The sequence below is a fragment of the Grus americana genome, chromosome 10 (assembly GCF_028858705.1).
Source record: "Grus americana isolate bGruAme1 chromosome 10, bGruAme1.mat, whole genome shotgun sequence".
NCBI classification, from domain to species: domain Eukaryota; kingdom Metazoa; phylum Chordata; class Aves; order Gruiformes; family Gruidae; genus Grus; species Grus americana.
In genome coordinates this window covers 21581089-21602031 of record NC_072861.1, presented here as the reverse complement: position 1 = coordinate 21602031, position 20943 = coordinate 21581089, and the positions used below count along the sequence as shown (strand labels likewise).

The window sequence follows — 20943 nt, the reverse complement described above, 5'->3', positions numbered from 1 at the left end:
CCTTTAAGGAAATCTCCCCAAAACGGGGTTTGCTCCAGTGGGTCTCTTTGCAGAGCACCCTGCGCAGTGCACCTCCCGATAGCACAACGTAAAGGTCTCTGTGACCACACACCCAGGGGACGCGTCGGACTACACGTCCCGAGGGCCACGTCCCCCCTTCCCTGCGGTGGCACGTGCACCGTCAGCTCTTCCCAGGAGTGTTGGGGGGAGCCTGGGCTTCCTGCACAGCCGTGCGCAGCGGCTGGGAGCAGCAGGAGCTCTGCAGGCAGGGACAGCGCGGGGCTGCTGCACCCTGAAGTGGGGTGGCTGGGGGACTGACGGCCGTACGACAGGGCTGGGAAGGTGGGCGAGAACACCTCTGGGGTCTGGCTGTGGGTGCTGGGTACCAGCTGGGATTTCATATCCCAATAGACTCCAAAGCATCAGTGGGGGGGTTTTTTGTTCCAGATCTTAAAACCCATTATGAAAGCTAAACAAAAATTAATGAGATCAGGGAAAATGAAATGTTGTGGTAGTTTTGAATACTTTATTTCAATTTTAACCTCCTTTATTGTTAAGCATTTTCTGGTAAATACAGTAAAATCGCAGAGCTGAACCCTCTGAAACAGAGGCAGGAGGCTTTTCAGTTTGGAAGCAGATACAGGAGAGCAACGATGGCTTCCTAACTTTAATTCTTCAACAACTTCCTCAGGACCAGCTGTAGTTTCAGCCGGTGTGGCTTTCAAAGGGAAAACGTTGAGGCGGGAAACTCAGCAGCTTTAGCAGCCACAGTGATTCACAGACCCTCCTTGCTGGGGCTCACCCGATCACCATGCACTTAAGCATTACCTAGCTGGAGTGAGACTTCTACAAATGGCAGAAAAAAAAAAAAGGCAGAAAAATCCAGAGCAGATTGACACGTGTGCTTGATACAACAGCAGCCTTCTCCAGATGATACCACCCCTCTCCGGCCGCACTGGCACAGGAGCCGGCTGCGCCCCGGGCACACGGAGCATCCCAGTTTTTCCAACAGTAGCATCTGGATGGCAGCCCCGGCCTCCTCTCCGCTTTTGCTGGCAGATCTGCACGGGCTTTTTGCTTTGTTATTGCCAATGTTATTTTCCTTGAATTGAGAGAAATCTTGCAGCCGTTACATCTAACTAAATGTGCAGATGTATTAGCGACCCCCTCTTTGTTCCAAACAGCTCCTGTCTGCATGCTTACGTAGGTGGTTTTGATCCATCCATCTTCATTAGTTATTTTGCAACTGCCAGCGTATGTCACTCCATGTGCACAGGCATTCGCGTCGCGATTACTGGTTACTCGAGGAAATCCCGTATTTTCCAGCATGCTTGTGTTCATTGCTCGGTGAAGTGACTCTCCTTTGTGATTTTCCCTAATGCTAGTGAACAACTGTCAGATTCATACAGATAAAGAACTGAAATGGTGAGGCCAAGGTAACAGTCATCTCCCATTTTTTTATTTCTGACATCATTGGGATGAAGTCTTGGGTGGGAACTGTCTGTTTATTCCAGCATTAACCCATTATCATACTTTTTGAACAGCTCAGTAACAAAATCCTTGACAGAGAAACTGCAGACTGGAGACCCTACAGCTATCTGAATGAACTAGGTCAGTAATTTTTAAACAATTTAATCATTTTAGTAGACTTTAGAGCAATTCCAAACCCAAATCAGCCTTTCATAAAGGCATTAACAATAACGAAGCGGTGTCTTTATTTCGCAGTCAGAGTTGCCAGTAGTGAAAGATGGAGAATTGAAAATTGTTTCCTTTACCACAAACCACAGCCTGGGAAAGCAGCGTCGATAGTCATTCTAGTATCCCCTCCTAGGTTGCTGGGTGGAATCCCTATCTACTCTAGAAATGTTTTTTTAAAGACTAACTTAGAACATTAAAAATTCAAATTATGGATTTTTTATTTTTTTTTCTTTCATGCTTAATAAAGTTTAGCACTAACTACTGGCACCTTGATAAAACTGTGGAGCCTCTGGTGGGAGCCGGAGCATGCGATACACCCTGTTATCTCCCAGTTAATCATACAGTGGCAATTTTTCAGGCAATTTTGAACGACCAGATAGCGCAAACAAGCCAAGAGTGAAGTTTAATTACCCTTTCTCAGCTTATTCTCCCTGGCTTCAGTTTTAACAGGGTTTTTAGCAGCTCTTATCTCAAAACCTATCCAGATTTAGTGCTTTGGATGCTATTTGTTTTCCTATCTTAGCACTTGGAGTTTAGCTCGTCAATGGCAGAAAGCATTTGCCTGCCTTAACTGGGATTACTAATATCCTGCTGCAAATACGCAGCATGAGGGAAAGTGCAGAATTAAGTGGTATTACGGGATTTTTAAGGTCAACGATCTCACAGCTCCCGTGGCAAAGGAATTAACATGAGGCATCACCAGGCATCACATCTTGTCACTGCTCTTTTGGTCACACACCGTGCCTTGCTCCAAAGATCAAGCCTGCCCTGCATCAGGAAAATCACAAAACTGCCGAGCTTCAGTGCAAAGCCTTTTCCATCGTTATCAACCATTAATGTTTTCTTCTCTAGAATACGCTGCAGAACCGCTGTTGTGCTTCTCTGTATGTAACGTGGAGAGTTGGGGATGGTGAGCATTTCCAAACGCTCCTCAAATCAAGTTAATTTTCCTTTTACCATTTTACTGCTTTGCTCACCAGCTTTATTTTTATCTTGCGGTGTCTTGAACTCCCCGTGTGCCACATTTGTCCTGCATTCATGCATTTTATTTTACTAGCAGAAGCAATGCTAAATGACTTTGCAGTAAGAATGATGTAGAAATAAATACTTTAGCGAAGTGGTCTCCAGCAAAACAGTCACAATGTTTTCCATGGCATTTTGCATCCCAGACACTTTTTTCTTTTTTTTTTTCCTTTGTTTCTTTCAAAGTGGCTGTTTCACACTGATTGATAAAAACGAGATTTTTTTTTTCCTCCCCTTTCAGTATTAAAATTAATGCTTGCTTATGCTAACTTTCATAATGTTGAATTCTTGTTCAGATCAAGGCCATTTTTACATGAAACTGTAAAATGTTTTCGTGTCATGGTGTTACTTCTGTGCGGGAAAAGCTGCAGATTCCATTTACATTTGCAAACTTCAAAAGAAAGCAAAAAACTTCAATTTTTGAATTGCAAGCAAAAAATTTAAGCGAAGCCTAATTAAGGTCGCAAAGGGGATCTTGACCTTTAAACCACCTCATGAATGGAAGTACCAAAGAGTTAAAGGGATGTACCACTTCTCATCCCACTTTAGCCTCAGCTTTTATGGCACGGATACATGTTGGGATAGCAGCCAAGTATTGTGCCGGGCTGGATTCCGTTAAAAATAGTTAAAATAGCAGTGGACAACTCCTCTGTTGTGACCCCGTGAAATATTATAGAGAGCAGATGTGTAAATAAGCGAGCTAAAGGCAGGGAAGAGGACTTCAAGGGAAATGGAAGAGAAATTTGGACCGGATGGGAAACCCTCAACTCTTCAGGTCGCCTCCCTGGTTCTTCAGCCAGCGACTCCTCCGGCTGAGGCGGTGGTCCCAAAGGACCCGGCTCTTCAGATCAACCAGATGAGAAACAGCATCAGGCTTGCAAAAAATGTCCGTGGACTTGTTAGAAATTGCAAGTGTCATAAATATGAATATAGTTGGGGGAAAGGAAATCGTAAGAATAACCATGTGAAAATTAAAACTCAGACACTCCATCTTCTAAAACCTGCAGTCATAAGGAGTTTTCTTAATTTTATTTTTTTTTTTTTACCTAAGAAATGCATTTCTGCTCATGTACTGTCTTCAAAGTTGGGTGCAGTCCGGACCTGTCCCAGGCTGACACCTTTTGTATTTTGAACTGCAGCATGCCATCGCTTTTCAGGATCATGGCTGTGCTCAGCCTGGATGTAAGGATTCAGGGACTCTTCCGATGGGGAAAACCTTGCTTCTCAATACCACACGGGACCTGGGCTTAGACAGCCCTTTGATCTCACAGCTCAGGGAGAGCAGGAGAAGCAGCTGCTCCCAAGGAGAAGGTGCTGCCTTAGGAGCAGCGGCTGGCAGCTCAGGAGAAGCCAGGAGACTGTTTCTAGCAGGAGCAGAGCACTACCGCCTTTTTCTGTCTGCTTGGCACCACGGCTCCTCGCTTCCAAGCAATGTATCTCTATATCCGTGTCTGAAAGAGGATCGACAGAATGCTTTCTGGAAATACCATGTACTTTCCATTTGCTTGTGTATCTCATAAAGGCAGTCCCACAGGTAACGGGCACACGCGTGCTTTCATTAACCCCTCTTTGCTCTGCAGGCTGTACTTTTACAGCTTTGGAAAACACCTTTCGATGGCTCACAGTTTGCATCATTGGCCTTTGCTGAGCCAGGAGTCATTCCTCAGACATTTTACTTGGAAAGAAGAAGAAGAAGAAGAAGAAGAAGAAGAAGAAGAAGAAGAAGAAGAAGAAGAAGAAGAAGAAGAAGAAGAAGAAGAAGAAGAAGAAGAAGAAGAAGAAGAAGAAGAAGAAGAAGAAGAAGAAGAAGAAGAAAGAAAGGGAGGAAGGGAGGGAGGAAGGGAGGAAGGGAGGAAGGGAGGAAGGGAGGAAGGGAGGAAGGGAGGAAGGGAGGAAGGGAGGAAGGAAGGAAGGAAGGAAGGAAGGAAGGAAGGAAGGAAGGAAGGAAGGAAGGAAGGAAGGGTGTTCTCTGAGGGAACAGGGAAAGGGCTGTTCATACCGAGGGGGCTCAGGGCCCCAGGAACAGCCCATTTCAGAGCCCACCACACTCCTTATCTCAGATGCATGTCCTGCACACTGCCACAGCAGCACAGATCAAGGCGATGGAGCAAACGTGGCAGGAAGGGGGAGAGCGAACCCGCCTGACCCAGCACCAGCTCCCCGGGAAGAGTGCGGGTCAGGGGCTGTTTGCGGTACGTGATGCTAAGAAAAGCTCTTCCATCTTCATTGAGCACCCGATGTAACTTCCAAGTCAATGTGTATGTTCCTTCTGATATCATTGGGGGTCTCTTTGAACCTAACAGGAAAGAATTGTGCAGAAAAACGAGTCATGTATGTGTATGCACGTCTGTGCACATATTATATGTCTGTATAAAAGTATGCGTATGTACATCCACTGTACGTAGACATACAGTGGCTCTTAACAGACCGTAGGGATTTTGCAGGACTTCGTTGCCAGGTTTGTGTTCTTTCCAACTGGGAAACGCAAGGAGCAGCACAAAGCCTGTGTTTTTACTGCTGGCACATTTGCTTATGGGCTTCAAACAGCAGTTTGTCAGGCTTTTTCAGAGAGATAATCGTGTCTGTTAAATGGAGTTGGAGTCTAGTGATGAGCACATTTGCACAAGTGAATCTCATGGACATGTGCTTGAGAGATCGGAGTTTGGGGACTCTGCGGTGCCAAGAAGAGGCGGCTTTGTCACCTTTGCTGTGTGTCACTGCCTGTGCAATGCAGCCTGGTCCTACTAGTTTCAAGGAATGGTTTGTCTTTGCATTTTCTGTTCGCTTTCTCTTGTTGCAGAACGGGGATTGTTTGCCCCGTGACTAATCTCTCTTGCTCTAGTCCAGTCTGTGTTAAGCCGTTGCAGCGTCCAGCTTCCAGCTCCTGCTCCAAGCAAGTCAAAAGTCCCAAACCACCTGCTGAATTCAGAAACGGTTACTATGCTCATTAGCTTGAGTGCTGGGCACAGCGGGCTGCAGACAAAAATGGGTTTATCTGTAATGGGTTTTTTTAAGAGCAGCCCTCAATGCAGAGACGAAAGCGTGATTTGCAGCATACCCTGAGTGACTCAAAGCTGCATTCATTTCAGAGGACCAAAGCCACAAAGTTTGATTCAGAGTTGACTTTGCATTTTTCTCAAAGCCAAGAGGTGTGGAAAAATATTTCCAGCCGAGACTCTGATTTCACCCCAACAGACAAGTTAGTTAGCTTCAAATTCAAACCTAGCCTTTCCTGAAGGGCCAGATTCCTGGCCTGGTTAGGGCTTTTCCACAATAACTACTTTTGCAGTTTAAAAACTAATTTATCCATCATTCATTTCACTTCCTGAGGAATGCAACGAATACACAAAAATGCGTCATAAAACCCACAGAATTATAACAGACATAAAAGAAGACTAAAGGCAGAATTACCAGGAGTAGGTTGGGAAGGGCTTTGAGGGGTTGTGTAGCCCTCCATGGCAGCACCAACCCTACCTGTGTCTTTCCTCACAGGTGTATCCCACCTTTTCCTAGACATCCTCCCATAAGGAGGAGTCTGTTTTCCACAGCTACACGCTGGAGTAAGTGAGAACTGAGCTCCAGCGTGGCACTGTGCTGTTCCGCAGCTCACTGTGGACAAGGACTGCCCGTTGCCCAACTCTGAACCAGAAACCAGGTTCACTCGGACAAACCCGGTATCACACGGCAGCCTGCCCTCCGGGAGGGACTCACAGCAAATTTGGGCTTACTCGGAGCAGACACAGTGGTCTCTGCTGCTGCAGAAGCCCTTCCGGACATGCCTGACATTTCCAATAGCACCGGCAGGAGCTTGTGTGGAGCTGAGCTAAGGAAATACGCTCAGAAGGTGGAGTCCTTCCCCTCCGAGCCACCGAAAGTGCCGGTTGATATTGCTGCATCCTCGCAGCAGCCCCAAGGCTCCAGCCTTCGTTCAGGTCTTCACAGTCGCAATGGGAACGTTTCTGTAAAGATCTGAGGAGGATGCTCAGAGCAGACACAACATTCTTGTACAAGGATGGGCTGTGCAGTGAGCACAGCTAGCCATTCCCAGGGTAACCTCTGGTTCGATACGTCACTAATTCTTCATGGTCCTTATTCTAACCATCTCCTTAGTCTCCAGCAGTTATGAGGACACTGTCCTACAGGATCACTCCTGTGCTTTTTCCTGCTTGCTTTGTCTCTAACTCCGACATGGCTGGTCAATGTTTTAAAGTTACTGGGGAGGACTAGACTGTGGTCCTGAGCAAAGTTATTCATCCCAGTCTTCCAAAGCCAGAGGCTTTTCCAGTGTTGCTGCCACACTATGTGAGCAATGCCGTGCCCAATGCACCTCCCCACGGGTCAGCCTGGGTCTCCTTTTCTTCCCTGTTGCTGCTCTCTGTGGGTACAGCTCCCTTCACCTCGTAACCCCAGCTTTGTGCTCACCAGCCTTGCTCCATCTGGTGTGAGCTGCTTCTTGCCGGATGCACCCTGCCTACCAGGGAGGCACCCTGGCCCAAATACCACTTTGGGTGCTCCTGCCCGCAGAGCCTTGCTCAGCCCTGGCAGGAGGATGTGTGACCATCAGGGATGACCTTCGGGAGTATCACAGCTGGGAAGGGGAGCAGCAGCCCCGTGGGTGTGAGCCAAGGGACGAATCGGCTCCATCCTCTTCACTCAGGACTCTGCCCTAGCAAAATACAGGCAAGGAAAAAAAGCACGCAGCTAATGCCGTGATGTGAAAGAGCTTCCCACTACGCCCGTCAGCCTTGCCCTCTGCATCTTCTTTCAGGGGCTGAGTTGGGAAGTGGCTCAGGATGGGTGGTGGGAAACAAAGCAGAAGGTTCCCAAACGGTTTTGGGGAGGAGGGGGGGTCACTCTTGGCCAGAAGGGAAAGAGCCCCATCACAGAGAGCCGGTGGTGTGCCGCCAGCCATTCCCCTGTGCTCAGGGATGGACACTGAGAATCACAGCAAAGGGGGTTGTCTTTCATGTGCCTTTTATTGTCTAATCTAGTGATTTTCCTTATTTAGCAAAAAAAACCAAGGCTGTTGGGAAGAAGGGGCTGGTACGGCATTGCTAGTGGTGGTGACAGCTTTTCCTGTAGAGCCCAGAGGACGTGCAAGGACAAAGAGCCGGGAGACCTCTGGCGCACGCAGTCCACAGGGCTCTTACCAGCGTAACCTAGTTACTTGATTGGGAATCCCATAAGCCACAAAGACATTTCTATCTCAGTAACCAAATTTGTGTTGATTTTGCTAGTCAATAAGAAATATCAGACTCTATAGTTAAAAAGATTTAAAGGCTTACATTAGATTTTCCTTTTGATTGATATCTAGGATAATTTGCAGTAGTGAAAATGGAAAAGGTTCCCATCCCTCTCCAGCTCTGCCTCGGTAAGGAGCAGCAAGTTCTTACGGAGTTGCACAGGGCAGAAGCCTTTGCTCTCTGCTCTCAGCTGCTGCATTTTCAGACGGCTGCAGCCACTTAGGGACTGTTGTCCCACCAGTTATTGAACTGTGCGAATTTATAAGCAAAGTCATATAAGGTAATTTAGAGAGATTGTACACACTGTAGAATCTAAGACTGTGAATTAAATAACATACTGTCCGTGAATGAAACATAGGCTAAAATTAGCCACAGAATAATGTAACATAACCGGCAGACTCAGATTTGAAAGGATATGCTTTAGGCTTCTTTTACTAATCCAACCTAGTGTTTCAGTAATGAATGTATCGGCAGATGATTTTTTTTTTTTTTTTCTTTTTTCTGTTCTCCTGATGGATAGCTGTTCTTGGTAATGAGCAGTAGCCTTCTTCAGGAAAGGCCTGCCTTTCAGGGAAGCTCTTAAGCATATGCATAATTTTAGGCACGCGCAGAATCCCCGCTGAAGCTGAGTGCATGCTTACAGCTGAGGGTATGCTTAAGAGCCTTCCTAAATAAGGGCCTTGATGTACAATTTGGAGGAAAGAATATATGCTGCTCAGTAGTCAAAGCATTCCAATTTACATAAATATTTATTTGTTTTCCATTATATATCATTTTTATGCAGGTGCTTGTGGGATGGATAGACGTCAGAACACATACATAATGGAAAAAAGCTTCAAAGGTATGGTATCCAGTGCCTGCAGTCACCCTGGCAAAGAGTTTGAGGAGGGTGTCGTAGAAGAGGTGAGATAGGAGCCCTGAGCACCCGGGAGAGTGGCCATGCAGAGACAGAAAGGGACAGAGCAATTACCTACAAAATCCTCCTGCACGGCTCAGCTGGCGGCACTCTTGTCTCCGAGCCAGATGTCAGGGGGCCATGAATTATGGATGCAAGTCTTCATGAGGCCGTAGGCTCCTGCCTCGGCAAAGCAGCACCAAACAAAAAGGGAGGGCTCTGCTGAAGGGCCAGGAGGTGCAGGTGGAGCTGTCTGGGCAGGGGAAGCTCTTTTAGGACCTGTCACCCATCCAACAAGGGCTTTCTGGTGGCAGTTGCTGATGGTGATAGACTGGTGCATTTACCTGCTAAGTTGTGGCTCCGTGAGGCACTCGGCCGTCCTGAGCTTAAACAAAGCTACTAGAAAACAAGCTGACCCTGCTTCGTGGCCTTCCCTGAAAGAGATTTATAGCAGAGCTTGAGAACAGCCCTCACCCGGTACATTAACCCGTCACGCTGGCCCGAAGCAATTAATGGGCATTGACTCCAGGGCACTTCTAAAAAGGGCTCGTAGATGAGTCATGAGCACAAGGCCCAGTGATTTTAGATTTCAGTTGTCCTCCAGGTTTGCATTCAAAGTATTCCAGTTGTGTACGGCCTACGTGGCCAGTTGGCACAGTGGTCCCCAGCGACCGGGCTGGGGCTGGGCACACTGAACCAGCGGTCCAGGAGACGGAGCGAGGAGGCTGTCTCAGTGGGAATAGGCAGGTTTCGGGCTGAGGGCCTCCATCTGAATTCAAGGCTGTTGTGTCTGTACACACCAGCTGGAAACGTCCCTCCGCCAGCCGAGGAGGTACATACTGCACAGCCTCTTTCCGTAACGTCCTCGAGCTGGGCGTGGGCTGAGTAATGGGGAAAATGGTGCCTTCACACAGAGCTGGTTTGTGAGCTGGACACCCACTGGTCTGCTACGGCCGAGGTGTTAGGGAGCGAGACCTTTACCTGAACTAACACGGAACGTTGCAAGCCAGTCCATGGAAAAAACAATGACCAGCTTATAGCCAGGCCTAGAGAACGCTAATCATTTCGTAGCTGCTGTTTACAAAATAAAGTGATATAATATTTGCTAAAATATCGCTTTACCACACAGAATCACCAAAGGAAACCAATAATCCATGACCAAGTCTTTCTCGCTAAAGCTAAATTTAAAATATTAAAAGGGTTATGTATGTATATTTGACTCAATCCACTGGTTTCAGCTACTTCAATGATTTTCAGAAAAAAAAAAAAAATCTTATTATAGTAGAGCTAGTTGTTCTCTTTACATGGAACTATTAATTTCAAGATTAGTTTCAACTAAATTACTGTGTTTACAAAGTTGAAAAGCTGCTTTAAACCCACGCAGTAGGAATTGCCGTCCATAGACACAGTCACACAGAGTGGGGTACCAGTGGGAACGAGAGAGAGAGAGAGAGAGAGAATTACAGTAACGGCGAACTGTGAAATGTATTTTCTGCTGCTACATATTTTGTTTATTATTTAGGATCTGAGCCATTTCTTTACATGTTTATCTGCTATGAATTGAAAAATCAGGCCTTAGAAGCCATGTCGGGAAAGGTGATGTGTTCTTTGTGGCCGCTCAGGCAGGGCTGGCACTGGCAAGGGCACACAGGAACACACCTGACAGCCCAGGAATTTTTCGGAAGCTGACCTGCAGGCAGCGGGCAGCTGAGATTTCTCAGAAGTATCTGCCTTTGGGTGGATAAAGGTTTCCGACGCTCCAGTCTGATGGGCACTTTCTGGGTTCAGGCAGCCCCGGGGCTCTGGCAGCAGCATGGGCACCCTCCGTCCCAGAGGAGCCTCCCACCAGAAGGAGCCGGGTGACGTGCCCGATGCTCGGTGCGCAGCTCTCCTTGCCCTGCCAGGTCCTGCGTTGGCCCTGACTCACTAAATGCATCTGAAAGATGGAGAGAAAGCATCTGCTAAGCTGAGGCATTCAGATAAAAGAAACTCCCAGTCCCAACCAATTGGCTTCTGTCAGCAAAAAGACTCAGCAGGCGGGTGCTTTGGTTTTATATACTTTTATGCACTTTAAAGATGATGTCTTTTCCCATCGGTATCTGTTAGGTGTGACTGGAGAAAGCCTGCCCTGCAGTCAAGAATCTAGTGCGGTGCTCCTGACGCCAGCCCAGCACGTGGCACGGGATGCACCACCGGAGGGGACACGGGGGCTCCCGTGGCTTCAGGCTGAGTTCAGGCTGTGGTGGACCTGCTCCGCCACCCGCTTCCCCCAGTTCCCCTCTGAGGAGAGCCGAGCCCCCCGGCTCCGCAGCCCCTGCTCGCGCCGGCCTGGCTGGAGGCTGTCCCCAGAGCAGGGTGGCCAGGAGAGGGGTGATGTCCCTTTTGCAACGTGCCACCAGAAATGCAGTGGCCGTGCGGCTAGTGGAGGCCCAGGGGGTTAGGCATGGCTGGTTTGTGTTTCCCGCAGTCACCCACGGCCAAGCCCAGCTCACGCCGTGCCGTCTGACAGCTCCTTGCGCTGGCGAAGCAGAGGGAACCCTTCGCGGCAGCGAGGGGCTGGACGCCACGGTGCCGGCTCTGAGCCCCATGGCACGTGGGGACACTGGCTGAACAGTCACCAGGTTTTGCAGAGCAGTTTCTTTCCTGTGCACAGTGTTCAGTGATAGCTTTTCCAAGCTTTTCCTTGCAGCTGAGTCCTTTCCTATTTTTTTAATTTATTTTTTTTAATGAAGGCTGATGCACTGATGGAGTCAGTCAGTGCCTGTTAGTCAGGCACTAACATTTTAAGGAAAAAAAAAACCCCTATGCTTTGCACGATACCCAGCAAAAATCCCAGCAGTTAGAAACACTAATGCACTTACCCAGGGACTCGGGGCTTGGTTCAGTGTGGTTCATTTGTTTCTTGTACAGGAACGTGTTCCCCACAACTGCATCCCACTGAAAAGCAGCAATAAGCTGTTGCTATAGTACTGTCCTAGCAGCAGCAAAGGTTGGCCAGGACAAAAAAAGCCGCCAGAAAGGCACGCTGCACTGAATGTCACCCATAAATGTGATTAACTGCTAGGAGAGCGTGTTTTACCTGGGTACATCATATTTCCTTAGCACTTGAAACGTGGCAGTAGGTACCGAGGCTTGTCATTAGTATGCCAGAGGATATTCAGGGCAAAAGAGAGGAACCTGGTCTGTGGGAGGGACAAGTACATTTCCAGTCCCTGGTAACAAAAATAAAATCTCCTTCAAAGGTCTGGTGATTGGTATCCAGGCAACACAGAAGACAGGGACTTCAAAATTAGAGCATATTCCCTGTATTTCTCTAGTGTGCCCAGCTGATGAAGTGCTCCCAGCGAGTCCCAGTGCTGCTGGTGGCGGTGCCACCGGTCGGGCTGAGCTTCGCACCTCCGGGAGAGCCTGGCCCCGCGGGGACACGGGAGGGTGACGAGGGGCATGGCCACAGCTCACACACGGCCTGCGGGGTGAATGGGCTGAGAATTGCTAAATACGTTTGCTCTGGGTGAGATTAATTCATGAAATGGAATTTGACGATTGATGCCAGACTTTTTTAATTATCGCCAAATTACCTTAGTAACAAAGTCACTCAGATGCTCCCACATCCTTTAGAGTTAAATTCTCTGCGATCTTGCGCATAATGTGTCTTGTGGGCTAACGACTCCCTGGTGTATAGCACGTTACCAAACATATGCTGGTGCTCTGTAAATTATATTGTACCCGGAGCGAGGGGTCTAATCCCTAGCCAGACACAGAGTTCCCATTTACGTCAGCGGGAATCGGCTCTTAGGCGTGCTGTTTCTCAAGATCTTCTGGGAAAAGGCAATTCCTGGGAGAGGCTGAGTGAGTCTGGGCAGCCCAAGCGGTATTTCGCTGCTCTTCCCTGGGAAGGGACACCTGCCCGGGGGTCGTGTCAGCCCTGGCAGCGGTGCAGGCGAATTTTAGCTTAGAGAGATAAAAGCAGCTGAGCTGGACTTAATAAAAGATATGATGCGCTGGGATGTTCGCCTATGCCAGCTCCATAAACAAACCAGCACCGGCCCATGCATCTATTTACCTGCGTGCTACAGCACGGCCGCAGCAGGACGTCTCACTCTCCCCCCTTTCTCGCTGCAGTGGCCAGCAGGCTTTTATAATCTACAGTTTATGAATTTAAACCCAGCTCTGTTTTGACTTATTCCCCCCCGCCAGCCGTGGTGTCGACAGGGAGTGCTTTGTAGTGCATTCTCGGGGCACCATCAACCTCGTGCTCACACGTGGAGCTTGCTTTGCACGCTCGGCCTCGCACGGTCCGAAAGCCGCACGCACCTATTCACGCTGCCCGCTGGTGTGAGCTCCTGCCTTTCGCCCTTTCGTCCCCCTGAGCATCTGCTCAGCACCATGGCTTGAGGCAGAGAAGCAAGTTTGCAGCAGCCTTGCTGTCCTCTCGCCCCAAAATTTAGAGCTGGCTCATTAAAGGCTGCCCAGGCTCTCCTAATGGTAGTAGCCACCAGAAGCTGTAACTTGCTGGCAGGTGGGGCTGAGCCCTTCTCTGGCTAAGAAAGATTTTCATTTTATTATAGGATTTGTTAGCCCTGGGCTGTTGTCTCCTCACCTTTAAACACTAACGGATCCCAGACTGCGTGGCACCTTAATTTCAGTCCTACCCATAGCAAAAGCTAAGAGCATTGAGCTCACCGGGGTACAGAAGCCTTCGGTCTCGCAGGGTTGCTCCATCGCTGGCTCAAAGCACGGGATGGGACAGCCTTTCGCTGACTTGCCTGTACCGGGGGGGTGGCAAAGCCGGAGGGCCAGGCCCTGCTGCCAGCGGCTGGGAGATAGGTGTGTTGCTTTGGTTCCTGTCTCCTGTCATGTACCAAAAGAGACGCGCTTCACTTGGAAGCAAAGGCATCGTTAATCTTACCCAGGCTGAAGTCAGATGAGGAGTTTCTTAATTTTATTACTAACTAAACATTGCAGCGGTGCCAGGGCCTCTGCCAACCCTCACGTCCCTGACGGTCCCAGCATGGTCCAGCTGGTTTGCTTTGCAGCGGAGCTTCCTACCAAGCTGGTTTCACCAACCCCGAGAGCTGAGGGCTCTAAAGCTTTACTCGTACCGCTGAAGCTGGAGCAGAGCAATGCAATAGCTTGCCGCAGGGCAGGACTGGCACCTTGCTCAGCGCTTTCCCCCAGCTGGGCCATGAGGAAGGGCACCAGGCCCGGGGGGCCGATGGACACACACACAGAGACACAACCCCAGAGCTGAAGGAGGGACAAGTGCACCACAGAGTGAAGCAGACCCGAGAAGTGAGTTAGCAGGACGGGGCGGATAGGCACAGAGCTGAGGTTTGTAAAGGAGAAGCGATATCTTGTTGTCTGTCTATTTCTTAACCTGAATTTCTCTTTTTGTCTCCCATACTAGATAGCGGGGGCAGCTGGGATTGCAGCTATTTTGCAAGTCCCGCTATTTCACCGGGAGTATTTCATATATACCAGGATCTGCCTTTGTACTGTAACCCAGCACAAGAAAATGCCTCATCTTTCATTGCATCGCTCTAATTCTAAATTAATGGCACTGCCCAGCAGGATGCACACAGCAGCAATGGCACGTTCTTGAATGTCAATGTTAAGACCTATTTATTCTCTCTTGTTGTTTTTTATTATTATTTTTAAAGCAAGACTGGCACTGTACCTTGCGGCAGGCTGGCATACCCCAGCCAGGGTCACCGACAGGAGAGACCGGTGGTGACAGCTCTCGCGCCAACCTTGTTGTCCCCACGTAGTGCCGCCTCCGCCACCATCTCCTGTTTCCTCCAGCCCAGGGGAGAGGAGCAGCAGATGTCTACAGCACTGGGGAAAATAAAAAGCAAAGCAAAAGCGAGGCTCGGATGGAGGCTTGTCCCCCATCCTGCGGAAACCCAAGCGTTCCCCGCTAGCAGGAGCAGCCTCCTCCCGGTCTTAATGGCAGAGGGAATATGAAGTTGGTTTCTCCTGGTGCTGGATAGCCCCAGAAACCGGAGCTCTCAGGGGACAAACACGCATACGCTGCACTGATGCAGTTCTACGCCTGCTGGAAATGTTTTGCTTTCAGACATACGGCATTTGATGTTGACCAAAGCCCCTGGGGACAATAACCCCGTAGCTGGCCCAGCAGGCCAAGTACCAGCAGAAGGTCCTGCCTGCAGAGCCGACTCGCCACAGCCCCGTGCATGGGTCTGCGGCGCAGGCGGAGCGGGATTAAAACGTAGCTCCTTAGGAATTAAGGGGAGGGAGGGAAAAGATTGCCACCTCAAATTAAATATTGCAGTAAATGACAACTAGAACCTTTTACAGGAAAACCTTCGGTATCGAGCAGGTTTTTATGTCTTTCCTGCTAGTGAGTTGTGGATGCAATGGTCTGGACGCACCCAGAGCACAAGCGTCGGGTGTCTGTGCTGGATGCTTCAAGGATCTCCCTTGTCCCCCCGCCCCCTTGTCCCCCCCTCCCCTTCCTGCAGAGGTTCAGTTGTAGTTAACTGGAGGAAGCTAACCCCTCTAACACGCCCACTCCACTCTTGTTTTGCAGATTATATGAAAGAATCTGTGTGCAGCTCCAGCACTTGTTCTCTGAACAGCAGTGAAAACCCATATGCCACCATTAAAGACCCCCCCATTTTAACATGCAAACACTCCGAGAGCAGCTACGTGGAAATGAAATCGCCTGGTCACAGGGAGTCCCCGTATTCAGAAATGCCAACTTCATCGACAGCCAATAAAAACATCTACGAAGTTGGTAAGCGGGGCGGGCGGCAGGTCTGTGCCAGCAGTCGGTGCTTTTATTGTAGGTGCCCGTATTTTTTTCCTTTCCCGACCCAAGCAGCCCGGATCGGCACGGTGCGGGGGAAGAAGGCCGGTGCATCAGCGGGTTGAGCCGAATCCCGGCAGGGGCCTGTGCTGCAGGGCTGACTGCGAGCGCGGTGCAGCACCGAATCGTTCCGCCAGCCCCGGCAGAGGAGGGCTGCAGTTCCCGCTTTACGCTCTCGTTTTAAACGACTGCAAAGTCCACCTGCAAGATTTTGAAAGCACAGAAGTGTTGGTTGTCGGAAGACATTATCTGCAGGGCTTTGGGAACTACCTGCCCGTGGATCCGTTTGGTGTTCTTCTCCCCGGTCTCCCCCACGTGCTGCCCCGTGCAACGCCACTAAAGCTGCGAGGGGAAGAGGTGCTTTGGGAAGTTGACGTTCTGTGCTTGTGACAAAGTACACGAGCAGAGTAACCAGTTTGGGAGCGCTGTCAGGTTACTGTAACCCAGTTTTCCTTCTTTCCCCAGAGCCCACTGTCAGCGTGGTCCAAGATGCCCGCGGTCGGAGTGCCAGTTACCTCCAAAATCCATACGACCTGCCTAGGAACAGTCACATTCCTAGTCACTACGACCTCCTCCCCGTACGGCACAGCCCGACGCACGGGCCATCTTGGGACGAGCAGTCTTAAAGGGATGAACTTCACTGGCGCACTGCGCTGCAAACACAAACTTTGAGGAAGCAAAAGAGAAGACAATCCTTTTCTGCGCTGCAGGACACTGACGGGACTTCAGACTGTCTTACGCAAGGAACTAACGTAACACAACATCAGCTTGGGCCAACTGCTGCTGCATGATGTTATTTATAAAGACATTTTTATATGGGTAACGGGAACTAACGAGAACCTCCTCCACGTGTGACTGGAGCGCATCATGCCAGGAAGGTGTCTACATGCTCCAGGCAAAAACTCTCCGTGGCATGTATTCTAACCCTGGCTTTGCTGTAAAATAAAACACAAAAACATGCTAAGCAGAAGGACTTATAGATGTGCATTTCTACCAACTGCATCAAGAAACCTTTTACTGTTAGGAGCAAGGTGACTAGGACTACGCTGGAATATATTTTACATCTTTGTCATGGAAAAGGACATTTTTCTGAACGAAAGCAGGGACACTTGTCATTTCACTGTCTGGAAACCTCATTTACTGCCATCGCCATGTGCAACCTGTGCAGATCACGCTTGTTAATTAGCACCGAGATTTTCATCTTTATATTCAGTACCAGGGTATTTGAGTTGAGGAACATTAAAACAGACACATTCTGTGTGGTTTTTAAAATGTAACATCTTGGCAAACGTCCACTGACTTTTGCTAATGACTTGGGTTTCAACAATGAGTCTCACACCCAGCTTACCACACTCTTAACAAGCTATAAAGTGCTTTGATTGGCACAGATAGGCTTTATTTTTCCTTATACAGCTTCTATTTTATTAGATAAACACACCAGATTTCCCAGGCAATGTAAACCGATGCACCTTCATTTACTTCCCTGGGACACTGCAGGTTTCCACAGACTAAGCCTGGTTTGGTTTCCTTTCCTAAAGCTAAGACACGTCAGCTTCTCTAGACCATCTTTACAAACCATCTCATCATGATTCACTTAACAGCATGCCATTTATGACACCCTTTAATTTGATGTGCATTACCATGTAGTGCAACTTTATTCGTTGATGATTCTACCTGAAATGTCATTAAATTGAGCTGAAACTGGGTTTTCTTTTTCAGCAGCTGTTTGTGAAGTAATTATCAAGGGGTTGGCCCATGGTAAAGTTTTGGACTAAGCCACCGTGATTTATTTTTTTTAATAATCTTTATTGACCTAGAAAGTAGAATACTTGCTGTTAAGCAGTTCCTTGTAGATTTTGAGCATGAAGTAGTATTGATTCTAAGTATGTAATTTTATTAGGCAAATGTGGAAGTAGCAAGTTGATTGCCTCTTAAATATAAAAAAAAAATTCTGTCGCACATTCACCAGTCTGATGGAAGCAGAAGAGAACGAAACCAGCACCAATCAGTTTGCTCAAAGCATGATCGCTCGCGTACCCTGCTGGTCTAGGGGACTGGAAAGCGGAGCCTTCCAGCGCGGAGGCAGCGGCTTGATCCCGGCTTAATCCTAGCTCTAAGTTAGATCGGAGCACCCTGGTGTCCCTGCAGCTGGGCTCAGCCCTCGCCTCGGGGACCAAAGCCCCAGCACGGCGGTACTGAGGCGCTGGCAGCCTGCACAGCACCCCTGGGCTCGCTGCTGCAACATGCTCACGTCAGGGCACGGGGAGCCCCGGGGATACGCTGCTAGAGGAGCCGGGACCCCGCCGGGTGGTCAGGTCGGCTCTGAACCCCTCTACAAACAAAGGGTTCAGCAGCAAGACAGCTGAGCTGAGCCCAGAGGTCCCCCAGGCTTCCAGAGCAGCAGATTCTCACCTTGCAGGATAATGCATAAGTAGTTCCATGAATGCTGCATGTGTGCATGGGGGCAATGACCGATCAGCAATAGTAATTTTTTTCTCCAGGAAAGCCTTATTTGAGATGTAAGTAGGCAATTATTTTGTAGGGCCTGTAGGAATATATTTTATGTACATGAATAGAAAGACTTACCTCAAAAATATCAAAAGAAAGGCAGTTCGATAAGGAATCCTTTTGTTAGAGACCTACCTTGACATCTAGCACAAGCAGTCTCAGCTGCCAGCCTGACCAACATTTGTGTGTGTGTTGCTGTAACGTTTGCGATGAGACTCCAGAAAGCAGAGAAGTACTCAGTTTTTGGGTTTTTTGTCAAAGCTGAATTTTTTCAAACCAAATGCAACAAGTGCATAGAGCTTAACAGGAAAAAAAAACCCAACAAAAAAGCCAACAAAAAAGTACCTTCTTGTATATTAGCGTTAGCTTAGGAAATAGGCACCAAAATGGCAATACTTTTTTAAGGCAAGACAGATTTGTAATATATTTGTTCACTGTGCAAAGGTATTCTACCTTGTACAAAATAAATTGAATTTCTCTCAATGTGTATTTCTCCAACATACTCATTTGCAGACTAAAACTTCCAGCCCGTGTTCATGTCTGAGTTCTCCAGGTGATGGGGCTGGTCACGAAGGGCCAAGTCCCCCTCAATGAAAAAACCCCACAGGCACCAGGCTTACAAGCCAGAAGTTGCAGGATTTCTCAGAAAACACAATGCTGTAATTTGGAGTTAATTTAAAATAAGGCCCAGCTTTACAACAAAACATAACCGGCTCTGTACGTGCCTTACAACGCCTGCGGTAGCTCTTGTTCCCCAGCAGTTTAACCTTAGTGGGTCTGAGCAAGAGACCCCGGTGCTGCACAAACCCAACCGCGCTCCCACACACCTACAAAGAGCCGTCTGGGGCGAGCGCCGACACCAGGTCTCGGATTTTCACGCGATGCATTTCAGTGCGTGCGGTGACAGCGCTCGGTGACACCAGTGGGTTGCTGTGCCTTCAGGTGGGCGCTGGAGGATACAGGCCAGCACCGCTACTGCTGCACCCAGCAATGACGGGACAGGACACGCGGCAGTGGTCGCAGCAGGTCTGATGGAGCTCCCAGGGAGCCCAATCGATAAATCACGAGCCCAGACTTGCAGCAGAAACACCTTCAGAATTAATGACTCCCAGGCAAGGCAGCAGACTGCTACAAGTTGAAGCTTTTTCAATATTTGTGCTTCATATTTCTAAAAATCTTGTTAACTAAAGCCCAGCATGTAATCTTATTTGACAAGCCCAGCTCGATAAGCTATTTAAGTCTGGAAATTCATCAGGTTTGAACTGATAGAATAAGTAATCCTAGCTTAATAAAAATGTATTTAAATCAGAACAATTCCATGTCCTTTCTGCTTAAGAGTCAGCACCTCAACTCCCACCAGACACAGGAACCACTGATACTTGCTGAACAGCTTCCTAATTGTTGAAGTTGGGACTTTCAAATATGTAAATGACAGCAAAAGCTTTTAGCAAGTAAAGCCAATTTTGCAGCATCATACTGAGTTCCCAGAACCTCAGACAGCTCATTTTGGGGCCCCAGAGCTGTATCTGTTATAGTCAGTTGTCTCCTATTAGCAGAGAAGAGACACTTCAGTCCAGAAGCAATGCCAACTGCAGAAGGGAATGATAAATCGGCAGCCGAACGGGAACAGGACCCTGTCAGGTCAGCATCCAGACAGAATAACGTCTTGCATTGTCTCTCCCAAAACACCTTCCTGTCCCAGCCCGCGCCAGCCAGGATCCGCTGCCGCAGCACTGCGGCACTTAGTCAGGAAAAAGCAGTACAAAGGCATAGAACGAGGCAAAGGCTTTAATAGGTAAGAAGTTACATCTCTGCACATACACCGTTTGATGTCGCTTTCAAAGTCGATGCCTTGTGAAGGCTTTACAAACTATTGCATGAAAATTGTGTTCCATGTTGCAGCAGTTCCTAAGTACAGAATCCGGTTTTGCACAGCATTTCTAAGGCCTGTTTTATGATTACTGAAGTTCTGGTGGGAAAAAAAAAAAAATCCAAAGAGAATTGTTTGTCTAACAGCACACGCAGCCATTTCACAGCTGCCCAGGACACAAGCACAGCCCTGTTTTCTGCGAGGCAAAGGAAGAAGCACGTGCACACACGCTAACTCCACATAGGGCAGGGGCGGCCTCGGCCCCCGGCAGCGATTTGTGCTCCCACGGGCTTCGTCCCGTTTGCTGTCGCTGCAGAAGGAAGCGCCTTGCACAAACCCATGCGAAATCCAAAGCTGACGTGAGAGCTGAATCAAGCTGCCTGCTTACGTGAATCGGAAAAGGAAGTGAAGTGAAACTCATCCTGCAGTTTCCAGTTGACAAATTTAGAACTTGGCTGCCCCGGTAATTTGGTTAATTCCAAAATATGCTCCAGTCTGGCCAGAGAAAGTGCTGTGAGAACAGCTCCCGCAGGAAGCCAGGGCCCACTCTTGCACCCCCTCAGCCTCTCCCACAGTATTGAAAGGCCCTAAATTGCCTTTTTTCCCCCTGCTGTGCTGTCCCTTACGCCCTGTGGGCAACTGCTGCCTGCGGCAGGGACACCATGCACAGCCCTCACGGGCAGTCTGGCTCCTGCACACCAAGCTGGGATGAAAAAGCTGGAGCCGCTTGCTGGAGAAGGCAGTCACCCCACAAGCTTTTCCTACTGGTGGCAATGTGGAAAAAAAACAGGTTTGTAAAAGCCATTCAGTGCGTAAAAGCTTCCTGAAGCTGCCAAACTGTCACAACTATGAACTGCAGCAGACCCAAAAAGCTGAA

The 20943-nt window shown here is 48.7% G+C and overlaps 1 protein-coding gene across 5 annotated transcripts in view; it reads left to right on the top strand.

The window, feature by feature from the left end:
- The window catches only part of MEGF11 (multiple EGF like domains 11), a 283185-nt gene extending 265794 nt beyond the window's left edge, over positions 1–17391 (top strand). For 2 of the 5 annotated variants that reach the window (XM_054836547.1, XM_054836545.1), the window contains 2 exons: positions 15410–15616; positions 16154–17391. In XM_054836547.1, the coding sequence (XP_054692522.1) occupies positions 15410–15616; positions 16154–16314 (368 nt within the window). In that variant the 3' untranslated portion in view covers positions 16315–17391. Of the gene's footprint in view, positions 1–1544; positions 1612–8748; positions 8806–14266; positions 14543–15409; positions 15617–16153 lie in introns of those variants that run through there. The other 3 variants (XM_054836548.1, XM_054836544.1, XM_054836546.1) reach the window with 3 other exon arrangements.
- The last annotated feature ends 3552 nt before the right edge of the window (positions 17392–20943 follow it).